This window comes from Xiphias gladius, chromosome 2 (assembly GCF_016859285.1).
Source record: "Xiphias gladius isolate SHS-SW01 ecotype Sanya breed wild chromosome 2, ASM1685928v1, whole genome shotgun sequence".
Classification (NCBI taxonomy): Eukaryota; Metazoa; Chordata; class Actinopteri; order Istiophoriformes; family Xiphiidae; genus Xiphias; species Xiphias gladius.
Genome location: NC_053401.1, coordinates 21,458,981 through 21,480,462, shown reverse-complemented (window position 1 = coordinate 21,480,462; position 21,482 = coordinate 21,458,981). Strand labels below are relative to the sequence as shown.

Here is a 21,482-nt window from a genome sequence, read left to right as displayed (position 1 = left end):
TAAACGGCATAAGTGCCGAACGAGAAGGGAAAGCTCGCCGAGCGTAGCAGCAGTAACGAAGGAGGGCTTTAGCAAGCGGTCAGTGAGAAAGCACTGCCGCCGTTTTCTCTTCATCTTTTTATCAACCAGTTCTGTGAAAACCATGATAAATTCATCCCATTAACCAGTATTGCCTGTTAAGCTTAAGTCTTGCATAGCTTATCCCTTTGTGCTACAGATTTCCACTGTCATCCAAACACACATTAAACACACATAAAAGAGCCACACCGATGTAATTCCATAACATTTTCATAACAAAGGACATTGCTAGCTGTGAAACTGCGTTTTCAATCTGCAGTCAGCTACACCTGACTGTCTGACTGTCGTTACTGAGAATGCTTGGGGACGCGGTTCCACTTTTACACGCTGAGAGGAGTCTGTCGCACTGGCCTCCATCCCCCAGCTGCAGTGCCATGGCTTTTTGAAGGGCTTCTAACAATTTTTGGGCAAAGGCAAAAGCTGTATCAGGCTGTGGCTTCATACACAGAACTGCTTAGAAGGACGAAATCGTCTTTTCATGAAATTTATTGAGAATAATACAAATAGTTATCCATTGAGTATAGCAAATGCAGTTATCCCACAATTAAAGGCAGATTTTTTTTTGTTGTTGATGTAAAACTTCGCTGTGGCTCATAAGGAAACAATGTGTCTTTCTCGTCCACCGACTGACCTTTGACCTCTGCTGTGCTGCATGGCGGTGCTTGTGACCTTTGGTGCAGGCTATAAAATGTAGGAGGCCATTTGATGTTTGTTTGTCGTGACACTGACTGTGGCACCCCCTCAAAAAAAGCTCCCCTACTACCCTACCCACCAAAATCCTCTCTTTCTGCTCATATACTGCAGCAGTGGGAAGCACATTTCAGTCTCGATAGATACATTTCATGTGATATGTCAGATTGTGAAACAGTTAAATATTACATTTTGTGGTGATAAATAATTTAAAGGGGTTTAAATGCATGTGGGAAATTATTGAACAAATTTGTATTTAGCTACTCTTCTTTTTCTTTCTTTTAGCTTGTTCAAATGAAAAAGACAGTATTGAATGATGTGATGTGTTTTAAAATCACATGTTATAATAAGTTTAAACTTCTTCCTTTATCTTAGTGGTACTGTGTATCAGTAGTATGCACATAAATTAAAGTAATTATTTTAAATATGGATCTATTGTTTAGATTTTGGGATTTTTTGATTTTGTGGCTTTATTTGATTCTGTGCTTAATGATGATTTCTGTACTTAAGCCGAAATCAAATTTTAAATTTTAAAGCCATCATTCTGACCTAAAACTCATCATGACACATGACATTAAGGGCAAGCACACTGTTACCAGAGAAATGTCCCCAACTGGAAGGAAGAAGGGAGTAAAATGATTAAAATAATAAGTAACTATCATATTACTGAATTATCCACTATCTCAGTTGAACATAATTTAAGCCAGTACTAAAGCTGTGAGGCATGGTGATCACATTCTTTAAGGCTTTTTGCTGTTGAGCGATACATTTATTACTGAATTTAGTTTTATAAGATCGGGATTCCAAGCTTAAAACGCCTTATGTCAAATTGTTGAACTGAAGAAACTGGATGTGAAATTTTTTATGGGAGCCTGTAAAAAAAAAAAAAAAAAAACCCAGCCAGATTATGGGAGCCAGATTTAAGGTCCACTACTGGATAGCCTGTCATTTTTTTTCTTCCTCACAGTTCTGTCAGCGGACTGCAGCGGGGGCAGTGACCTGACCATGTCTCCAGAGGAGAGGGTCCCCATGCGAAGGTCCAGCACCAGGGAACAGGACCGTCGGAGTGGGGGGACATGCTTCCTTCTCGCTGCTAGTGACTACACCTGCCCCGCAGACGGAGGGATACGAAAAACAGGTAACTGCATGGGGAATTTCAGCTGCTTTATAAAATCATTTAATTGAACTTTGAATAAAGATTTTTTTAAGTGTGGATGATTTTATTATGTCAGTCATTTCATCAAAGTTGAGTCTGTATTTTCTTTAAAGGCCATGCTGTATTTTCTTGTCTTAAAGAATCATTTTGAAATTCATTCTTTGCTATTGTGCATCAATACTGATTCCTTTTTGATTAATTAGTCATCAGTTCTCAACCACTAGTTTTTTGGGGGCGTTTTTTTCAGTGTGTGTGCGATATACTGAATAAACAGTCAGAGCAGTTCATATTTCAGATATTTGACCATAAACAAACAGATGTCGGAGCATAACATGTTTTAAGAAAAGATCTTAAAAACACAGACTTTAGTCAAAATCCTCGTCATCTGATCCGTAACCTTAGTGACTGGGACACCAACATCCCTGGAAGGGGGAGGGCTGTTTGTTCAGGCCTAGTCAGATAAGGTAACGTAACCTGTGGACCTGCCGTCGGGGAACACAGCACAACTTTTTTGGCAATTCTGAGGCGCAACAGTATCCAGCTGTGCAGCTGACTCAGAACCGTTGCTTTCTTCACAATTTATTCATGTTTTCTTGTTGCCTGGAAACACTTGAATAAATGTCTGACCCTTTGCCTCACTTTTCTGGCTGCTGCCAGGTTCATTACCCATCTACAGCTCCCAAATAAATTGCCCAGCGTATCATCTGCCTCTAAGGTGATGATACACCAGCAGCTATTTCAGATATTTCACAATCAGAGAAATTAAAATTGTTAAAATATTAGATTTTAATCCCATCAACTCATAAACACTTTCACTTCTTTTTCTTTGTGACATCATAACAGGCTAACATTTGATGCTAAATGGAAAAAAATGTCTGAGCAAATCCCCATTTAATACAGTGGATTAATTTACATTCAGATCAAATCAATGTAGCCTACTGACCTTGTAAGCTTTTATCTGACATATCAAACCTGTTACATAAAATCCATCTCGCCAGGCTTTTAACACTAAAAGTTTAAAAATAAAGACAAAGAAAAAAGATGCAAGGTCACACATAGACTATGTAGAAAGCTTAGTTGTCTTCAGAACAAAAGTAAGAGCCTTATAAGGAGCTGAGGTGAAACCGAATTCCCAGGTTCTGTTCCAGAGGTAAGAAAACCTCATTCAAGATCCCTCTGACGTTTGTAGCTATGTTAATGAGCAGGCTAATACCTAGCTTTTCTCAACAGTATGTCGTGTGGCTCGCTTCATATGCTTGCATAACGAATGGTAGTTTTTGAAAAACGATGTAATTTCATTGTTCATACGGTATTTATGCGGCCTCTAGCAAACACCATTTCCCATAAGCCCTAGACTTTCGCAGGGTAAGGCACATCCTATCTGAATTACCGTGATCACTGGTTTCCCACTTGTAAATAGCGTTCCCGTCGACATCCAAGTTGTAATTACGAACTCTGATTTGGACGCCAAAGACCATCGTTCAGTGTATTCAACCCACATGTTATGGATACGGTGTTATAGTTTCAATGCACAGAATTTTTAACTCTCACATGACCACCTTCTTTAACCACGCAACAATCTTGAGTTGTCAGATGACGTGAACGCTTGCAAGTCGTCAACATGGGATCTTCACCATCTCTATGAAGAATCCCGTATGACACGAATGCAGCAAAACTTTCACGGCTCGACAGCAGAAGCGAAGCCGTGAGCGAGCTAGACATGTCGGACATGCCCGTAATAACAGCAGGACAGCAGCAATTACAAAAATGACCTTAGAAGAGAGCACTGGCGACTTTGATGATACTGTGTAAACCAAGCTAGTTGAAATCACAAAAGTTTCAATTTCCTATCTCATGATATAAGGAAGGTAATCTCCAGGACCAGGCTTCAGTTTTTCAGCGAGACAGACGACACAAAGGCTGAAGGAGAGATTGCATTGAGTTGCTGAAGCTGGTAGAACGGAGGCTAGCCCGGACGTCATTACTCCTGCGCACTATAACTGACCATTCGCTAAGCTCAGCCCCCTTTCTTGCTCTTGTTATGCCTGTCAAGCTTCTCATTCTAGCACAGACACCAGACTTTTTAATGTTTCCAGCTGACTTGCATGAAAGCTAGAGAGGTGCCAAAGGTTGTTGAATATATATTTGATGGCTATGTGCATGATATCATGCTAACTGTGAAATATGTAAAGGAGATGGAAGTAGCATTGTCCTAATATTGCCGGATAGATGTCAGCCCCAGTTTTACAGTAGATACAGTAAATAAACAGTAAGTTTGGTTGGCTTTTTGTTTTACTGTTAGCAAATCCATCTGGGATAAATGTCTCCAAATCCAATACAAAGCTTGACAGAGCCGCTGACTTTACCCTAAACACTTCAGGACTAGCATCTGGGACCCGTGTTATACCAGCCTCCAAGCAGCAGGTGTGTCCGCCCTGAAAGAGGCTAATAACTAGGTCAACTCTCGGCCTTGGAAGTAGTAGGCCTGGGAAGATATTGGAACAGTATCCGCTGAGAACTGAAGTGCATCGGTGGAAAGGTCAGACTCAGAAAGGGCTTGACCTTCCAAACACTTTGACCCAAGCTAAAGGTCATCATGAAGGTCACATCTGCTGAATTTCCAGAGAGCCTTGTTTCAGTTCCATGCGATTTCAAAGGCAGAAAAAGTCACGAATGAAAATGTATAAATGGAGCAGTACACGCAGTGAAAATGGGGTCAGGCTGCAGCTGATTTTATGGGTGTTCAATGCAGCAAACACATTTTTTCTGTAAATTACTCTCACTTAGTCTGTCTTTGACCAACTGAAATAACATTTAGACACCACGTAAGGCCTGAAGTGTGTTTGTGAGATTAATTCCTCCATTTTATCTCAAGCATCATGAGGCATTAATGTTGTGTTAATCTGCAGTGTAATGTGCGAGCGTTAAGCCTTGGCTAATTGCCTTCTATCAGAAGTTAACTGCCTCTCCAGGCGGCTATCTAAATGTCTTGCTCTCAATGTTACTGCTCCATAGCCCCATAGTGCTACTGTACTCATTCTATAGCAGGCAAATCAATGCTATCATACCGTTAGAACGCCACTTCTAAATTGAAGATTTTGTTCATTTGAATTTCAGCTCCCATTTCAGAAGAATCCTGGGGTAGTAAATCATTCAGTTTGCTCGTGGAGCCCTATTCTGAAATGCAATAACGGACAAAATGAAAATAATTTGTTGATGGTTTTCAGGCCGGGCGTCGAGACAATCTAGCTGGTTAAACTACAGTGCGTCTGGTCCAGATTCTCTAGGGAGCACAACATGGTGATCTCTCACCACTCTAGTTTTTTGGAGGTAGGCAGCTGAGCAGCTGTGCCTTCGTCTCTGCTGCTTCAGTCGGCGGTTGCAGTTGCCGCCGCACTGATGCTAATGAATAAAACATCAGGTCCTTTCTAGTCCCTGCTACCTGTTGGCATAGACCCAGGCTGTCCTTTGTTCTGCCTGCTCGGCCGGTTCTGAAACAGCCCTGGTTTAATTTACACCCTTCGTCTTGGTGAAACAAATGGGTGCCATATGCAGTATGGTAATGAGGCCACGTTTCCATTAGCAGTTCCTCATCAGTGTTTACGCCAGTTGATTGGCATGCTCCATTAATGATCCGGCTGCTCTGGCTTGCTTGTTTATTTTGCACCAAGTGACCGAATGCAAATTTGCCGACATGCATCACATGGTGGATTTTTAAAAGTTTGAGCTGTTGTAAAATGGGAATCCATACAGATTATTAAAGCATTAATGATTATGGTCTTTTTAATCATCCTCATCATCATCAGTATGTGCAGGCTACAACCTGGATTTATACGCACATAAACGAATGACTGTATGACTCTTTTAGAGTGTGTCTCAATGTGAACGCACAATTCATACCAACATTCATGAATGTTTTACCATTTATTAGACATGGGGCATAATATTTATTGGGTTTAAACAATTTCTCATGAGAGAAAATACTAATGATGATGCCAAAAGATGAATGACTGCTAATGTGTTATTTTATTTTCCAACCCTACTAGTTGAAGAATAACAGTATCGGTTATTTGACTAATAGGTTTGCAGATTTAACTTGGGCAGACTGGAATTTTAATGACACAGGCATTTCTCAGAGGCAGAGCTGCTGTGTAGGTTAACGCTGGCTGGTTAGGTGAGGGGTTGGAGCCAGAGAACCAGTGTCGGCTGAATGGCAACTTCAAATTGCTCAAAATAGAAAAAACTGGGAATCCTTTATTTATTTCATTAATCTATAACCATGACATTCATAATGTTGGAACATCAGCACATTAGCTAACCGGTTTACCTAGCTAGCTATAGGCTAGTCCAACTAAGCTAAATACATAGCTATTTTACTGCGGCTAATGTCAAATCACGTGAAGTTGTAATGACAGGTTGGGAAAAACCATACAAGTTAGCCTCCTAGTTGTAACTCCCAGTTATTGGAGATATTGGGAATTTCTGGAATAAATTGTAAGTAATCTCTCGGGTTTACATTATCTTTCACTTACAATAAAGCGTAAATCTGAGATTACTTACACTTTATTCCCACATACTGATGGGATAGTCCAACGTGTCTTTTCTGATCAGACGGACGGTTTCAATTTCCAGTCTCCAGTTTTAATGTGTCGTAAGCCAGAAAAACTGCGGTTCTTTGGCTCTACCCACTCAGCCAGTGAGCTTACTCCTCCCTCCAGAGCATCTGCGGCTAAAATATTTTTCAAGTCCAATCTGCCTCCCAGTCACTGTCAGGAAATGTGCTGTGCATGCACTCAGCATACAGTATGTTACTGTTGCCCTGTCTCACTCCTGTCTCCTGTCTCGGTTCACTCGGCTGGCTTGGACTCGGATCGTTGCCTGCCTGCCTGCCTGCCCGCGTGCCTGCCTGCCTGCCTGCCTGCCTGCCTGTGTGTGTTCATGTCCTGTTCCTGCACAACCACAACCACCACCTCCACCACCACCACCACCACCACCACCACCTCTCTGTCGCCCCCTCATCTGAAGGCTATGAGAAATCCCGGAGCTTAAACAACATAGCGGGCATGACTGGCATGGCTGGCAATGCCCTGAGGTTGTCTCCTGTGACCTCACCCTACGGATCGCCCTGCCCGCTGCGGCGCTCTCGCTCCCCTATCCCCTCCATCCTGTGAGACGTCTAAGCCCTGGGTCTCTTTGGCCTAAACCAACCCACATCCAACCCCCAGACAAACCTCCTCCCTTTGGTATTATATCTGAACTGTTCTAGATATTGTGGCTCGTGGATAAGTACTCAACCTTGTAGCTAAGACTAATGTTAGCGGCTTGGGCAACCCGAGGACCTCCTCGCTTTCCCCTTTTCCTTGAAGGTACATGTGCTTAGCTAACATCCTTAAGTAACTAGCCATTGTGACACTTGGAGTTCCCCTTTAGATATTGTCGTACACTGGGACTCAAGACTTGCAATAAAAGAACTCTTGACTGGTGGCTTCAGAAGTAGCAGCCATAACATTTAATAAAGGACATATTAATAATCAGGGATATTAGATGTTGCTATATTTAGATACCAGGAAAAAGATGTGCTTCCAAAAAAAAGACAGAGAGATGTCACTATCATTTTAACCTCATAAAACTGTGACTTTTTCTTTGTTTTGCTACTTTATTTTTGGGACGGAGACCGGAGGGATGGACAATCGCTCTTTCAGGACTGTGTTTTGACTCACGCGAGCACACGTAGCACACGTCTGTCGCTCTTCACCTGCTGCTGCTGGGCCTGCTCATGTTTTTGCATGGATCATCCTGTAACCATCGTCTGCGAGCCGTGTGGCGAGGGGAGAAGGGACGAGGCAGACAGTGAGGAGAACTTAAGGCTATATAAAGAAATTCTCCTTCATATATGTGTATATATACATATATATATATATATATATAAATATGTGTGAAGGAGAATATTTTAATATAATATTATTATGTTGGGGTTTGGGTGGGTACACTCAACTTGTATTGTGTCCCATTTTGCCATTGGCTTCGCCAACAATCCACCAAGGAGACTGCAAACACAGATTGCCAGCTGGGTGTTCGTCCCTCTCTGCATGTGGGTTTTCGCTTGTCTACTGCTATTTCCAATGAACTTTCTCCCCCTCACCTTTATCTTTTTTTTTTTTTTTCTTTGACGGAGTGCCACCAAAGCCGTTGTGTCTCTGGCTGTTTACTCACAGATAACTGCAAAGAGGTTGTCTTTACTGGTTTCACACAAGCAGAGAGCAGCGTTCTATCTTAATGGCTTTGGGGGAAGGCACCGCCATGGCGGAAAGGTAACCCTCTGAACGGGTGTGGGGGGTCAAATTTCAGTGCAGAACCCTCTCACCTTCATGGTAATGAATTATGATTTGTGTTTGGCGTGTGTGTGTGTGTGTGTACTAAAAACTGGGGTTATTCAATAATCCTAAGAGATACCTGAATACGGTTGCAGAGAGAAGCTCAGACACACACGCACTTTCGAGGGCACCGTTAACGGTGCCGCTTGTAGCACTGTAATCAGTGGATCACTACCACATTAATATTAAGACAGTTTAATTACTGTAAAGGAACGATTACATCTTCATGTGCCACCAGATTCGGTCGGAAATTTGCATGATTTCACCCCCAAAAGCAGATTTGTTGTCCGTTATGCAAGCGATGCGTAACTTTTTCTGCACAGTTTCACTTCATGTCAGCCATCTCCAAGGGCTATCAGCTGCTCTCAAACCCCCGAACCAAACAGACTAGCCCGAACCCCCTCGGAACAGAGTCTTTGAATCTCACGTTAAACTGAAGCAGCCTCTTTGTTTTGCTGAAAGCCTGTGTCATTTACTACTGATGAGACTGTTTTATAAATTGCCTCTCTGCACCAACAGGTGTGGGAAAACAGACATAACCATGCAGAGATGTGCCTCACCCATCCCTACAGTACGTCTATACCAGTAGCAGAGGGTTGCTTAGCAACTGGCTCACAGCTAGATGCATCTTACACATAGCTCGGCAAAAAGTCAAACAATTAAAAAGAAGAGCTCTTGAAAACATTTCTCTTTGTCTGTACACCAAATTATTGAATCACCCCCACTTAAACCACTGCAATGTACTATAGAGCTTTTACCATTCTGGATATATGCTGAAAAAGAGCACCAGAGATTTGTACCACGTTCTCATTTCTGTGCATATATTTGAAATAGCCAGTGTGTGCAAGGCAAGGTCTTCTGAGATGAGGCTCAACGGAGACAGATGATGCATTTCTGATATTTAGAGATGTGTTTATATTTCATTTAGACAATTCATTACCTATTTGAATGACGGTGGGATAAGACTGTCGTCAGTATGAGGACCCATTGCAATGGGAGGAGCCCATTTGGAGCCATAAGGCCACTGCTACGGGACGATACGGACGAGGACGCACGTAAAAACCGTTGACTGACAGCCGCCTGGCTCAGGGATCGGCGAGCGGGAAAGCAACTTAATCCTGTGGGGACCCTGATAAGCATTTACCTTTTCCTGATTTCTCATTTTGCTTTCCTGTTTTGAAACTCTGGAGAGAAAGGGAAGCAAAACAAACTGGACACATCCCTAAAAGAGACTATCTGCTGTATAGATAAAGCTCCTGTAAATAAAACAACAACACAGCACATCTGGGCCAAGCGGCTCCGTCCACACACCTGTGTTTTGATGGCGAGTCAGGCAACGCGGTGGTGGGTCGCCACGTTGCGCTGTGACACTCGGTGTCGGTCACTTTTCTTGCTGTGGTACCCCTCCTCGCAATAAGTGTATTAAGATGTATCAGTTGAGGCACTTTGTGTTCTAAAAATGGAGTGTATTCATATATGAAATCCTACATACAGTATATACAGTATAGAGAGACAAATGTGCTAAGTTGAATAAATGTGACATTATGGTCATCTTTGCTTTTGTTTCCCTTGGTACTTTTCAGTAGGTTAATTGCTCTGCTGTGTGTTAATGTGTGTGTGTGTGTGTGTGTGTGTGTGTGTGTGTGTGTGTGTGTGTGTGTGTGTGTGTGTGTGTGTCTGTGTGTATCCTAAAACTCCAGGGTATGATCTGCAGTTTGAAAGACCAGGTCAGCGGAGACCAATGAGTGGACTTCCAGTTAGTTTTCAGCACAAACCTGAATGAGACAGAGTCCCCCTGTGATGCAGCCGCCGTTGTAGAAGTCCCCCCCGCCACGCATTGAACATGCAACTACCCTGCGTTCGTGCTGCAGATGTTTGTCTTTTCACAAACCAAATTATTCTTACCAGAATATTCCTCATAACTCCTGGTGGTTAAAAAACAAACAAACAAACAAAAAAAAACTGCATAACTTGATTCTTCCAAACTTTTCCCCTTGTGGGGGTGGAGCAAAAGTGTAGCAGAGGTTTACCGAGTTAAAGAGGGACTTCTAGAATGGCCACATCTGCACAGTAGCAATCCCATGAACCCAAAACAATCAGATCGGATTTGCAATAAGCACCCAAAAAACGAAAAGCGCCGATCCACACTGTGATTTCAGCAGCCTGTTCAAACAAAAAAGCAGAAAGGAAGTAGAGTTGAAATGCCAGGACCGGCAGGTGGCACAACCTGTGTGTCGTGTTGGTTGCGACCTGCACAGTTGTTGGCTAGCTGTTCGAGTGTCGCCCTGTACCCACAATCCTCCTCGTGTAGTACACACGCTGCTTTACTCTTTGAATTGACAAAGGGGTACCGTTCTTTGTGTATTTCTAGGATGATGTTGTAACTTGAAAAAAAGGGTGTTTATTTTTTTTAATCCAGAACATGTATTTTTGTGTCACACTGTTGAGTACATTGCTCTTACCTGTGAAAGTCATGGTAGTCTGATGCTGTGCTTCTCCATCGTGTCCTCCAACTGTAAGGCTTTAGATCCCGGTTCATGTTTTGTATGTTTTATTGTGAGGAAAATTCTAGTTTGAAGTCTGTGTTTGTGGAGCCTTTTGTTGGCATTTTAAAGTGCATGCTGAAAAAAAAACATTATGTCAAATTGTAAAAAAAAAAAAAAAAGAAAAAAACAAACCAAAAAAAGACATACTGTATATCACAGTCAAAACAATGTGTATAGAGTAAAGGTCAATGCTATGTGAGAGATTCACATAAACTATTTATCTTTTAACTGACTGTTTCTGTCTTTGCTTCATTTGAGCCGTTTTCCTCCTCACTGTGATTTTAGGTTTCCTGAAAAAAAAAAAAAACTCCCAGTCCAAACCTGGGCTCACCAGGTTTTCCGACCTACCTGCCTGCCTGTGTTTGATGGACAGGCCGTGAGCGCGGCGGTTTTACAAATACAACTGTCAGATTCTAGTAAGTCATCTCTGGCCTCACAGAAATATCTCAACACGAGGTTCTCGTAGAAGCTCTCTCAACCCCAGCTCATGGTCTTCATCAGAGTAATCATGTGACGAACGTCCCACACGTCACTTGATTACAACTCAGCAAACTCCATCCGCTAGTGTAGGACACGAAATATGGTGGAAAGTCTTAATTAAGCTAGTAAATTGACTTAGTGGTAAAACCGTTTGCCAAACTACGATTTCTGTTTTCAAGAAGGAACTTTAACACATGATCTAGAATTTCATCTCAGAGTTGGGGAACACTCTGTTGGGGAAAATTTGAATTTAACGCCATGGTAATGGTTGACACTTTATCTTCTCGGGGTCCTAACTTTGTTTACAATTTCCCAAGAGCTTTCCAAGAAAGAATTGTAGAATTTGGTTGTAACTGCAGGGAAAACAAACCGTTTATTTATTTGAAGTAAATATGCAAGCAAATGCCTATTCATGTTGCATTTATTTTTGGAAAATGAATTCATTACATGCAGTAGGTTGAATTGTAAGCTCGTCTGCCTTGCATGCTCAGCTGACCTGTGCTGGCCTTAGTAAAAGAAAAACAAGGTCACGCTAGTAATTGATGGAGTTTAGTGTTCATCAGTGGTGTCCAATTCAACACTGTCTCCGTTTTCCCTATAACTGCTGCGCCTTAGAAGCAAGCACATGAGAGCAAACTGGGCATGTTTGTTGAAGCAGCTGCTCTTTAAAGTCTTGGGCCAGAGGAAACCAAAGGGTTGAGAGAGAAACTGTATCTCTGGTGGATCCATCTTTATCTGGACAAAATTAGGGATAGTCATCTTCCCACACTGAGACACCAACAGGTCCATCAGACTTTGTTGCTCCAACCTGACCCTCTCAGTTAGCATCTGTTTGAAGGCTTCAGTCCTGCTCCTTTACTCCCAGCCTCCTGCAGACTTCTGACCATTACTGTGCTGCTCCTGCTCGGCTTCTGGTCACCTCTAGCGTTCTTTTACAAAGTCTGCCTGCTCATGCTGCAGGGAAAACAAGACAAACCAGATGCTGGAACATCAGGTTTCAAGGCGCCATAAATCAGATTGGGACTAGGGAAGGAAAATTCAAGCGTTACCGACATGCAAATGGAATCGATCTTACCTGAGTGCACAACTGTACACGATGTCTGCTGACAGTGCAAGCGAACCGTGGGCTTGCTATGTGGCCTAACACCAGGATGTCATTCATTAAAAACCTGCACCATCTCAGTCAGCAGTAAGGTGAGTGGTGTAGCTGCGCGTGCTCATTTGGTCTAATGACACAGGTGTGTTTTAACTCCTCCCATCCTGCCTAGTGCAGCTGGAAAGGTCATTTCCCACCGAGAGTGACGGGAAAACAAAGCAGCCGCTGCATTCCTCGGGCCGCCGGTGTGGATTTCTCTTCTCCCACTTCCTGCCTGCTCTGTTCATTCTTCAACTCACGTCCAGCAATCAGTACCACTCGGCGCGCTGCATCTCTGAGACAGCCCGACTATCTTTACTCCCGTCGCCATGGAAACAGCCACAGACGTGCCAAAGAGATGTAAACAGCCAGAGCCCCCTCCCCTCCCCTTTCTCCACCCACCCTCCACCTCGCTGCCTGGGGAGGAGGTGGGGTATACGGTGCCAGCTGCTGAAAATCCAAAATACCAAATTCGTGACATGAATATTGTATCAGAGGCTGTTTTCAACTTTTCGGTTCTGGCTCGGTGAGACCATGAGACACACATGTTTCCCCCAGACTAAACGGACAGGTGTGTTTAGATAAATAGATGCAGTAGATAAGAGAGGTTGATGGATAAATGGGTAGACGGACAGACAGACAGATGTCTATCCTCAACAGATTTTCAGTTTCAACCTTTTAACATATCCTTTAAAAATTCATGTTTTGCTCACAGTAGTTGCTCTGTTTTATTTTCATTTTATTTATTGTTCGCGTATGGATTGAGTTGGTTTAAAAAGCAGGTTTAGATTGTAGCGGGGCGATGTGTGTGAAGTTTGCCTCCGAGGTTGACGCCGGGGGAAAAAAATCGTGGGGTCATTAATATCAAAAGCTTTCGTCTTCTGGGGAACAAGAGTGTGCTCAGTGAACTGCAGGGAAATTTACCCATTAGACTGTGATATTTCTTCTGTACAAGTGGAAATTTTGGCCTGACGGTGATATATAAAAAGTCAGAATGCACACCAAAAAATGCTTTAATTATGAATGTGCTGTTGCTGTACGAAAGGAAGGAAACAGAGGAGCTACTCGGAACGAAATGATGGTGAGACAGCTCCAGAGACGTCTTGAAACATTGTCTTTAAAGATTCGTTTTTAGAGAGACATTTTGCTGTCTCTTTGTGAAGGGACCTAGCGTACTCAAATTGCAATTTGATTCACAAGCACAGGCACACATATTGTAACATATGTGTGAACATTTTTAAATTGGTAACAAAAAGAAAGAAAAAGATAGAAAAAGTTTTTTTTAAAAGAATGTATTATTTGTTGTTTGCCATTTTGTAACTTAATGCAAAATACCACCTGCAGTCCTGAACTCCTGCCATTATATAAAACTCCCCAAACCCATAAAGTCACCAAAAGTGAAAAAGAAATGGACATGACACTGACAATTGTGAGAAGAAAAAAAAAAAAGACAATCCAGAGAGAGTACGGGGCTTAGTGAAATGACAGAGGCAGGATCAAAGGTCCATCCCTGAGGGGAGCCACTTGAGATAAAAATGTATACTAACGCAGTGATGACCCTTCAAGACGTTTTTTTAATAAAAGCGCACCTGACACGACACTGGTGACCATCAGCCGCTGTATATTTATCCACACTGTAGAACTGACAACAAGAGGCTGGGCCCTGCAGCTGTCATACTGCGGTGTGGCATTTAAATCCTGATAAGTGCCATGTAATGAGACTGGCGTAGTTGACGAGGGCAGAGTGAGTCAGGCGGTAGAGTGGGGGCTCCGTTTACAGGCTTTGTTCCAGGTGCGTACTCAGAAAGCCACGGCAATGCTCTAAATTACTCACACGCTGACATGGAGCCCCTTATTGACAACCTCAAGGGCAGCGAGTGGTGGCGTGCGCTAAGTGCCGGGACACACGAGAGCTCTAAATACCAGCGCCAACGGAAAAATGATAATCACAAAACCCAAAAAACAAAACTAAACAATAATGAAGCAGGGTTGAGACGAGGGTTAAACTGGAAAGACTCCGACGGCAGCAGGAAGCCGGCCCTTCAGCCATCCTGTCCACCACTTCACTGCTGTAAGTATGTGGGATACCGATGTGTACTCCTCCAGAGTTCTGAGTTTTCATCCTTTATTTAGCTGCAGGTAGAGGGATGGAGGGAGGCACTGCTGTGCAAATGTTCTCTCCTGCTACATGAAAGATGTTTCATAATATTGGGTTTTATATTAGTTTCTGAAGCTTTGGAAGATTTTGTAGGATTCCTGGCGACAACCGTATTTTGGGCCTCCGTGTTTTTGACAGCGGCATGGGAATTTCACGGCTGGTCCAGCGCTCTTAAATCTAGATATGTGCAGTGCTAACCTCCAAAAGAAAAAAGGACAGTCTCTTTTTGTCAGCCCTCACGGGGGGGTCAGAGGTCAGCCAGACGGCAACGCTGATGGAGCGTTACTCAAGAACACATCAGACGCCAGACTGGTTGCGAATACCAGCACGCGCAATAGGCTCATGAGTCCCGTTACACGAACAGATATGCCCCCCACATATACCGGAGCTGTCACCAACGGCAGCAGGAACTGCCATATTCTGGGGCTTCGACAGGAACCCTGAAGCCCCTTGTGCCCCCCCAAAACACAATCATTTTCTGTCAGGCACAAGCCAGGGAAGCCCTTACTATTCAAACTAGCTATCTCTTTTCTGTCATACTACTAACCTCTTTCTACATTTTTAACGAAGGCTGTTAATATTAGAGAAACAGCAGCACTGTGAGTTTTAAAGAGAACAGTAGAGAAGCCGGGTGGGGCGGACATTTGACGGCTCACTGCCACACTGGTGAGTGGACAGACCTCTGGAAAAGGAGCTGCCAAGTGCACGTGAAGCCAGTCCCACTTGGGCCTCACAACAACCAATTTCCAGAAAGTGCAGAAACGACCCAGAAGCAGCTTGTCTTCCTGTTGCTGGTGACGCTAGCTACTGTGTGGCTGTATAATCAGTTAGCTAGCAGCCACGGAGGAAGGATGCACAAAATGGCCGCAGCAGGAAGTAGAGAATGACAGCACGTGACACGGAGACTGAACCGCTGCGCCTTCGTGAAGAAAAGGAGAAGCGTCCAACAACGTGAGTCAAATACATTCTGTCTGTCTGTCTGTCTGCCTCCGTGCTGTCTTGCCCTCGTGTCCTTCCATGGTCTAGTGCTTTCACTGGAACCTGCCTCCTGGCTCAGCTGCCCGTCTCGATATGGAGGTCCCACCAGTCCTCTTCTACACGGACACTGAAGCCGTTGTCTTATTGCAGCTGTCTGCGCAGACACGAGCTGCCCCCTGCTTCTTTGGATCCATTCGGAGTTCCCTGAAATTGGCTTTCGTTGGCTGACCGTTTGCAGTAATTTGAATACTGTAGCCCTCAGAGGCAAGTCTCTGTGTGCCACGCACAGGTGATAGTCAGTGGATGTGTAAGTCACAAATGTGATGCATGTATTGATAGGTTTTGACGTGAGCATAAAAAAATCTGTCAGCATTGCCTTTTACTACTCACTACTGACCTGTATCTGAGTAGAAGCTTCGTAGTAGTGATGTGTTTTGCGTAAGTTACGGAAACTTGTAGTCCAAAGTGTCACCCTGTGGTTAATCTGTGGCGATCAGAGTTTTTTAATGACCTGCCTCTGCGCGAACGCCACTGCTAGAGTGAGAGCTTTAGATGGGCCGGAACCGCTACTGCCCGTAACGCCTGACTGGACACGTGCACTGACCTCGTATTTCACAAGAGACTTTGGCACAGTCTCAGAAAGGGTCCCTATGCAGCTGGACCCTTTCTGAGACTGTCCGTTTCTGTATAAGTCTCTTATATGAAGACGTAGCAGCCACCTCTGTGTGCATGGCAGTTGTTTTTCCTTGGAAAAATATGCAGTTTCAAACACTGCTGAAAAACCTCTTTCCGTACTGTTGTATAATACCTGAAAATACTTCAGTAGCTTCGCATCACATTTTCTTTCCAGGGAGCGTGGAACAGATCCCGCAAACACAGATTTGTTTCATATTCCATAAAGCATATACTTTTAGGTTTGCGTGCAGAGGTTTACTTTAGTGCCGGCGGTGGAGCCTGCCAGATTCTGACCAAGGTGTCACTGTGACTACAAACACAGAGGAGAAAATAAATAGACAGAGACAGAATGAGGACATAATGATCTGGTACGTGTCTGTTTAACGAAGATGGGTGTGACAGAAGATTACCTCATTCAAACGTGAACCTTCTGAGCTCCGCTCACTTTCAGCACTGCTGCCAGAATCGCTGTTCAATGCCTCCGCTAATCAGCATATTGAGCAGAGAGACCGGACGGTTTCCAGTGTCTTCAGGTACCCAGAGTTTTACAGTGTACTACCTCACCTGCTGCACCATAAAGCCCCGACGGTAAGCAGACAGAGAGGGGAGTGTTAAATATTTGACGTCAGACATTTCCATTGATCAGCTGAAGCCTCTTATCCAGCTCAGCTGCCTCCGTGTCATTACACAGAGAGATCATACGCCGCCCGCACCCAGCAGGATGTTAATGAGCCAGTCAAGCTAAGGTAAGCCGGTGTACAGCATTGCATCAGGCGCTGCGAGCGGCACTCGCACAAGCTAACTAAATTTAGCACGGCGGATTTCTGATCTGGCGGAGGCTGATGAGCATTTCCCCTGATGTCACAGTTAAGCCCCTGCACAGCAGCCAGCAAACCTGTGAACTCTCTGAAGCTTTCTAGTGGACTGGCTGAATGTGCAAATTGCAGCCAGAAGGTATTTATGCTCTCTTCGTATTTTGACAGGGCAGGTCTGATGTTGTTAATCTGTGTTAATCTGCTTTCAGGTCACAACCACGACCCTGTTATTAAAAGAACTAGATTTTCAAGATGGCCCCCACTTATTCCGGTAAAAGTTGCATGCCCAGCACAAACTACCTGTTCCAGGTCAAGCCTCTAATCATGTCTAAGGGAAAATCACTCCTTGGTGGAACTTGTCACAACTAATTGACATATGCAGCATGTGACGGGGGGTCTCGAGCGAGCAACGCATGATTTTAAGGGAGAATGAGGTCAAAAGGTAGGGACCCACTAGGGCTGGATAATTGGCACTGATCTCCCGATTCAAATGTTTTTGGTTCATTTTGACCAGTTTCATCAGATAAATACCAACGTTACGTACAGCGCTTCTCAGAATTTATTAGTGAGCACGCTGTTGTTTGCTTGAATATAAAATGTGCACATTGTCGGCTAAATTGTAAACACATTTCCTGGTTATAAAACCGTGAACCGAGGATTTATTATTTTATTTTGGCAAATGCTAAACTCGTAAAACTGGATACATCTATATGATTTTAGGCCTGCATGTGCAAAACGGTCCAGCTGGAGCAATGAAAACGCATGGACTGTCAGTAGCAGACAGTCAAACTAAGTCCAGCACCTCTACTTTAATGATCACTTTGATCACAGACGGGACAGAAACTGCTTCATCTGCTCTGTTTGTGTTGACGTCGGCCTGAGATCTGCACACGGCTGTTAGCTGACGTTCGCTCCCCGGCAGGGACAGACCGAATGGAGTAGAAATCACACGCTGTTCACTGCACTTCCACGGCCTCGCACCTCGGAGCCAGAGATAATATCTCTCAATAAACATGAAGCCGGAGCTCGGATCGGCGCGCAGACGTTTTTCGGTCTGCCGCCGTCGTAGATACGATCTCTAGAGTCGCTACGAAGTAGTCGGCAGACCGTCCTGAGTCATGACAGTCCCATAAACTGTGGCGGGTAAGGTGGCTCGTACAGCATCTATCATCTACGTTACTTTTCAACTTAAAATACCCTTTTTGGATTTCCACAAAGTAGACATTTTACTCATCACACAGCCCTGACTGAACAACCAGGAACCACGTCACACAAACTAAAAACACCTTTTTACTCGTATCATTCCGCTCTGTTCTAGCTGATATCACATGCTTGTTATGCACATATTAGTTACTACGGACCTTTTTTTCAGACTTTCGGAGCCATCGTGCACAATACCAGGTCCCTGAACGGTGGGATTTAAATGGTATGCTGCCGTTATGAATGTAATCAGTTGCACCTGTGTTTTCCTGCTTCAACATGTCGAGACGTTTTCCACGCAACAGGTCTAGTTCTATCGTACTTAGCTGTTACAAATAATAAAGGAATTGCTTAGAAATTCCTTTATTATTTGTAACAGCTAAGTAAGATGAAACATCACTGCTGACCAGCTACATAAAATTAGCATTTTAGCACAGAAGCATTTGATAAACTGTACTTAGCTGTTGTGTGTATGAATCATACAAGCCATGCTGAGATTTTACTTCCTGAGCTGTCACTTTTGTTCTTTTCCAGCGGAGCTCATTCCTGCTGCGCATAGCACTGTGGGACCATGATGTCCATCGAAACCTCGCTCGGGGCTATTTTCATTTTCACGTAGGACGTCATTTTCCTGTTCTCGGTTTCTACTGATCACTTAGGAGCCACAAAAAAGAGATTTCATTCAAATAAGATGATCATTAATTAAACGTCTCTATGTTACAGGCCGTATTGAAGATATTTTTCTCCCTGTCATTTACTCGCAGGTTTGTGTTCATTAACGTGACCGTGACTCTCTATGAGTCACTACACCCTATGAATATTTCTGAGGAGATGTCTGTATTTACAGTCTGACACTATTTACAGTACACACGTCTGCATCTTAACACTGAACATCTGTTCTTCCATCCAGATGATAATACCAACCGTTAATATTGACCACTAACCCGTAGGTCCACTGGCAGAGTTGTTCCATTTTTCTCAGTTGTATTCTTATTATGTTCTCTGGCCAGTTCTATTTTTAAATGTTGAGCATTTCTTTCTTTGTCTTTCCTGCTACACTGACCCAACGTTCCTACTTAAGTTCTGACCACCGTTGGTATTAAAATATAAATGATTAGATTAATATTGAGGGGTTATCTACAGCATCGTAACACCCTGTGGTGTTGTAGACTTTTCTTCATATGCTGATTTGCAGTAACTAACTGCACAAGATGCATTAATTTGACTTAATCTGACTATATAAAGCAAACAGCTTTCGAAAAGCAACAAACTTTTATTTATCTTCTAAAACGAAATCCTCTGCACCATAGAGCAGGGAAAATTTAGCAGCCTCTGTGTGTTCGAATACTGTTGTAGTGTAGCTTATGTAATGTCCTAATCTAGCCAGACATCCCCATAATGGGTTTGGACTAAAACATTAACCACCACGAGAGTCTCTGGGTCTTGTTGTTTATTTGTTCTGTGGTGCATTCAGGCACCAAATTACTGAGAGAAAACTGAGAGTGTTTGATAGCGTCTATTTTCAGTTTATCTCCTTGCAGTCACCGACATTCAGCTGATGTATAATTAACAGAAAACAATTTAAAAACCACCACATTCAAAATAAATGAGAAGGTAAATAGCTAGAATGGCCTCTGCCTCATTTTAAATAAATGAAATGGCTGCTAGGGTCCTCATTTGTATGCAGAGGAGAGAGCAGAGAGGCTGAGACACAGCTTTAAATGGTTGCTTACATAAAAATAAAAAAATAAGTAAATAAGGGGAATCGAAGCAATTTTCTGCTGTGCATGAAATTCTGAATGGATTGAAATATTTGTAAACTGTTGACCCCACTCATTTGGTGTCCGTCTTTCTTCTGCCCTTTCTATTCCAGCCGTGTCATTTAGGTCATGGAGTGTTTTATGGAGTCAATGAAGTAGGAGGCAATTAAGCTGTGAGCCATCACAGTGGCTCTTCTAATGGACCACACACGATAAATGTTAATTTAAGCCGGTACTGGCATCTCTCCCCATCCCAAAGTCGAGAACTGTATATGAGTGATGAAATTTGATGAAATCACTAGAACACAATGTGGGTTGTATTCACTGACTCTGCAGGCCCAGTGTAATTTATTTAGTCCTGTGTGTCATTCAAGTTTGATGTCCTTTCAGAAAGATTTCAAAAGCAAGGTATTTTCTCTGCAGGATTGGATTTGTGTTGGCTGAGAAAACACTCAACACAACAGGCAGGATGAAGGCAGAGAGGCTGAGCACAGTGAATGTCTGGGATTCAGATGTTATTGGTTCAATTCCATACAGCTCGTTTTCACCACATGAACTTAACAACTTGTAACCTGGGACTTCTTACAGACTGAAATTTCATGAACATTGTAAGGCTTAACATACAAAGATTGAAATTGATAAAACACACACTGAATAAAAAAATCACTGAATAGCAGTTTTACTAAAGTGGGTTTTTTAAAAACAACCACAGCTCTGATCTCCACGGGCAAGTCAATCCAACGTCTAGGAGCTCTGACTACAAAGACCCTGCCGTCTTTATGCTGGACTGTACATCTTGGAACAACGAGAAGAGAGGCATTTGAAGAGCACAGGGAGCGAGAGGCGACATGAGGCAATAAAAGGTCAGAAACATGACTTGTGGGTTGTGTCCTCTCAGGGCTTTAAAAGTAATCAGTTAAACTTTGCAATCAATTCAAAAAGCAACATGTAACCGGTGAAGGGAAGCCAGGATCGGGGAAATGTGATCACGTTTAGCTGAGTTATTTAAAAGCTGCAGACAGGAGAGGGATTTTTTTACTGATAGCAGAGAGCAGGGAGCTACAACAATCCAATCGACTGCAGGTTGAAGCGGGAATAACAGTTTTCAGATTCTTGGCAGACAGGAAAGTTTTAATCTTCGAAATGTTTCTGAGATGTAAAACAAACTACTGAACCATTGATTTTACATGTTCTTCTGAGCTGAGGTTACAGTCAAAAATCACCGTGAGTTTCCTGCAACGCTGTGTTACTGAAAGGGACAATGTACCAGGACTGTTGGAGATATGGGTCTGAACCAAATTTTGACACATCCACTTACTGATGTCGTGGAGGCAGGTAAACAGATTATCCGTACTCTGATAATTGTTGGAAGGGTCACAGCTTAAATAGATCTGGGTGTCGTCCGCGTAAAAATGGAAACTGGTTTTGTGTCTATGT

General features: G+C 43.2%; 1 protein-coding gene across 1 annotated transcript in view; it reads left to right on the top strand.

Annotated features, from left to right (window-relative positions):
* kcnc2 (potassium voltage-gated channel, Shaw-related subfamily, member 2) overlaps nucleotides 1-10,958 on the top strand; it is an 88,482-nt gene extending 77,524 nt beyond the window's left edge. The window contains exons 3-4 of the mRNA XM_040151119.1: nucleotides 1,736-1,906; nucleotides 9,999-10,958. Coding sequence (XP_040007053.1) covers nucleotides 1,736-1,906; nucleotides 9,999-10,081 — 254 coding nt within the window. The 3' untranslated portion in view covers nucleotides 10,082-10,958. The remainder of the gene's footprint in view (nucleotides 1-1,735; nucleotides 1,907-9,998) is intronic.
* Nucleotides 10,959-21,482: the final 10,524 nt, after the last annotated feature.